Source organism: Ruditapes philippinarum, unplaced genomic scaffold, assembly GCF_026571515.1.
Source record: "Ruditapes philippinarum isolate M1 unplaced genomic scaffold, ASM2657151v2 ctg1064_1_1_1_1, whole genome shotgun sequence".
NCBI lineage: Eukaryota > Metazoa > Mollusca > Bivalvia > Venerida > Veneridae > Ruditapes > Ruditapes philippinarum.
Window position 1 is genome coordinate 2,597 of NW_026854044.1, and position 3,607 is coordinate 6,203.

The window sequence follows — 3,607 nt, forward strand, 5'->3', positions numbered from 1 at the left end:
AGTGACTCGGGGTCGAATTACAAGCTTTTGTTTGCAGGCTTTCCTTTCATTAATTGATTGCTATTGTATTTGTAAATTTTATTTGAATAAAATAAAATAAATGACAGTGGCTAGAACTAACATGCATTAATGATATTTTCATGAATCTTGAAGTTTGACAATTGAATTCCGTGTAAACTTGTTATGCGTTAGAAGTGTAGTCTACACGATGCAAGGGGCGCTACTCTTAATGACAGTTCATCGTTATAAACAACGTGCACATTTTCATTGTTACGCAGCAATTTGTTGAATTACTTGACATACGTAAACATGTAAAGGTATGTTGAACATATTCTTTATAAAATTCATGTTTCTTTTTCGTTCGCTGTGCCATTTTAATTTGATTTTCTTCATTAAAAGTGTTGTGGTACTCGCGGACCTTGGTACGAGACCAAGAAGAATTGGTTGAGGGATCTAGCCAAGGAACTAGACAGCCTCCAGTTTCATTCTAGGGAGTGGATTTCTAAGAATGTTTACTACTTGAGCACCTACAAGCGGCCAGAGTCCAAAGTACATGCAAGTGGTAGAAGTAGGGATATTAGAATGAAGACCGATCCTAATATTCAACGTACGGGGGAGCATTTAGAAGAAGATAAATTGCTAGGTGTGGGGGAGGCCGACATGGAGATAGAGTCTGTTTCATCTGAAGGTGCAGAGAAACTCTTGGGAGCTAGCCCATCGGAATCTGTCATGTTGGGGAAGCCAATAAGCCCCGTGCGTCCTCGTATTCGAGAGAAAGCCGAGCCCAGTGGTGGTGAAAGGGTAGTGGAAAGGGTATCGAGGCCCGTAGCCACAGTATCAAGTCACCAACCTGTTCGAAGCCCATGGCTTGAGGGTTCAAGTTCATGGACCGGGTCTCATGGGAGACGCCAAAGAGCTGCGGATAGTTCAAGAAGTAGGGACAGCACCGCGAAAAAAGCCTAAGTTGATTTTGGTTTCGGCCCATGCGATGTCCAGTTAGACGGTGTGATGCAGAAGTAAGCAGGAAACATGCCTTTAAGTTTCATGTTCCGGGGATATTTAGCCCTATATTGTCCGGGGATTCTGTTTCACAAAGAAGATTGAGTGCTCTTAAGCTGTGTACTAGATGGCTTCTGGGAGTTCACAAGGGTCTTGAGGACCTTGTGAAGCTACTCGAGTCCTTGTCTCCTGTGACCAGGAAAGAGGAGCCCGATGAAGAGACAAAAACAGCCATGGTAGACTTCTGCAACGTTTTAGGAGAAGAAACTCCCGAGTACATGACCCTTAGGCCGAGAGGTAACGGTGTTACGGTTCTGGTTCACTGGCGCTTCATGTTGGTTTTGGTGTCCATGTTGGAACAACATCAACGGGAAGATCTCCATCAACTGTATGACCTTTCAGAGGAGGATAAGGAGCAGATCCCAAGGCTTCCAGATGCATTTGACAGCCATTGTCATCTTGACCGAACAATGAAGGTATGGGAAGTGAAAACGGAATCTCTGGAAGAGATTAATAGCTGTAGCCCACTGGAGGAACACGAAGTCCGTCTTGTGGGTGTAGTTGCGTCATTCTGTGACCCCGAAACCTACCCGACTCCGGAAAGCATGAGAAATTGGTGTGCTCAAGGGGTTATTCCCGTGGTGGGTATCCATCCAAAGAAGTCCATTGACGAGAAGAGTTTGTCAAAATTGCAGTCTCTTCTAGAGTTGCCGGAAGTAGTGGGACTCGGAGAGATTGGACTGGATAGGAAGGCACCGGCAATCACGTGGGCAGAGCAGATGTTGAAGTTGGAGGCCGTGTTGAATTTGTTGAAGAAAGAACACATTCTGGTGTTGCATTGTAGAAGCCTTACGGAATTGGGAGATGAAGCCATTCACACTCTGCTCTTGTTACTGAAATGTCATCAGTCTGTCATCAAGGAACAGCTGATCCACTTTCATTGTTTTACTGGGTCCCTATCGATGCTTAAGAAGTGGCTAGAAGTTTTCCCCAATACATACATTGGGTTCACCGTCTTGAGCTGCCGGTCTATGGATCACAAGGAGACGGTAATGGGAGTAGAATCTTCTCGACTTCTCCTGGAGACCGATGCTCCGTATTTTAGCCCTCCAAAATGTGACAATTCAACCCCAAGTATGATCGGATGGGTGGCGTCGCGTTTAGCCGAGGCCAGGGGTACAACTTGGAAGGAATTGATCGAATTGGCATCTTTCAACACGCGAAGACTGTATATTGAAAAGAAGCCACCACTTTCGGGGGACAGCTCTGATTAAGCCAAAGGTGCTTAATTATGGATCTATGGTTATAGGCCCCGAAACATCTTAAAGTTAAATGTTTCATGGGTATAGGACCTAGGATCGTCAATATTTGGTTACTGGTAATTTAGACCATTTATCACAGACACAAAGGAGGGGGTATCGTAACTTATAGTGCTTTTTGAAGAGGCAAGGAGTTGCAATACCAGTACTGGTTGGAACCAGGAAAGTCGTCTCAGAAATAAGAGCCTGATTGGCTAAGTCGTCAGTGTGGGCCAACACCTTCAAATAGGACGGGGAGGAGTGTGGTACTCGCGGACCTTGGTACGAGATAGGTCGAGTACGAAAGAATATGTTCCATAGCCCTTGATTGGTCGTTACTGTGGGCGGCGAAGGGCCGCAAGGTATTCTGGGAGATTCCTCTAGAAGCAGCCATTGGTGCTACACGAATATTGTCTAGGCGAAACTAATCCGTACAATCAACAGAGTGTTTTGGTGTATCCACAACAGAAATACAGACATACAGATAGGTAAGTCCTTTAACTATCATACTGAAGGTTCTACAGTGTTGATCTGCTTGCACTTGCAGACGATAAGCCTAATTCTCGTCCGTTAAATATGACTTGGGATAAAACCACGAAATAATGTTATACAGTCGGAATAGATATTTGTGATCAATAACAATCTATGAAATACATTATCGGCTGTAAAATAAATTATGGGTGAATTAATTTCAACAAAACACGGTAGAATAATGATATAGTTATAATTATCTTCCTCAGGTTATCGAAAGTCTTCATGGCGCAGTGGTTGTAACGATGGCGTAACGTGTGAAAGGATCAGAGTTCGAAACCTAGATGGAGGTACAATTTTTTTTTTTTTCCTTTTTTTTTTTTTTTTTTTTTTTAATTGTTGTCATACTAGATTTAATATTTCAAAGCTCCTATTCAAATAATATTTTCATAATTTCTACAAGAGAAATAGTGTTGATAAACTGGTAACCAAAGAAATACTAGATCTACTTGTAACAGTTGCATCAATTATTTTTAACTTATCTTTTTTATTGATAATGGAGAAATTTTAAACATAGATCTCTTTCATTAAACTAGATGTGTCAATTGAATCTGAATTTATTTAATTTAATTCTATAATGTTTATATTCTATTCTAGGATGGCTCCAACTCCATGCGTTTTGTGTGGGAAAAGACTAAAAGATACATCAAAGGAGGCCTGTGAATCCATATCTTATCCGGTATCTCAGAAAAACGTTCATGCTTGAAACTTCAAAAATCTGACTACATATGTGGAAAATGTAGCCGACCGGCATATCCATCTCAGCATAACCAAAGACC

At 42.0% G+C, this 3,607-nt stretch overlaps 1 protein-coding gene across 1 annotated transcript; it reads left to right on the top strand.

Annotated features, from left to right (window-relative positions):
* The first annotated feature begins 933 nt into the window (after window positions 1–933).
* LOC132738763 (putative deoxyribonuclease TATDN2) lies at window positions 934–2,821 on the top strand. Its single transcript, XM_060726352.1, has one exon. The coding sequence runs from the start codon at window positions 984–986 to the stop codon at window positions 2,271–2,273; it is 1,290 nt and encodes a 429-aa protein (XP_060582335.1). The 5' UTR covers window positions 934–983; the 3' UTR covers window positions 2,274–2,821.
* Window positions 2,822–3,607: the final 786 nt, after the last annotated feature.

Coding starts and splice junctions, on each gene's coding strand:
- LOC132738763 (XM_060726352.1), top strand. CDS start 984: ATGCGATGTCCAGTTAGACGGTGTGATGCAGAAGTAAGCAGGAAACAT.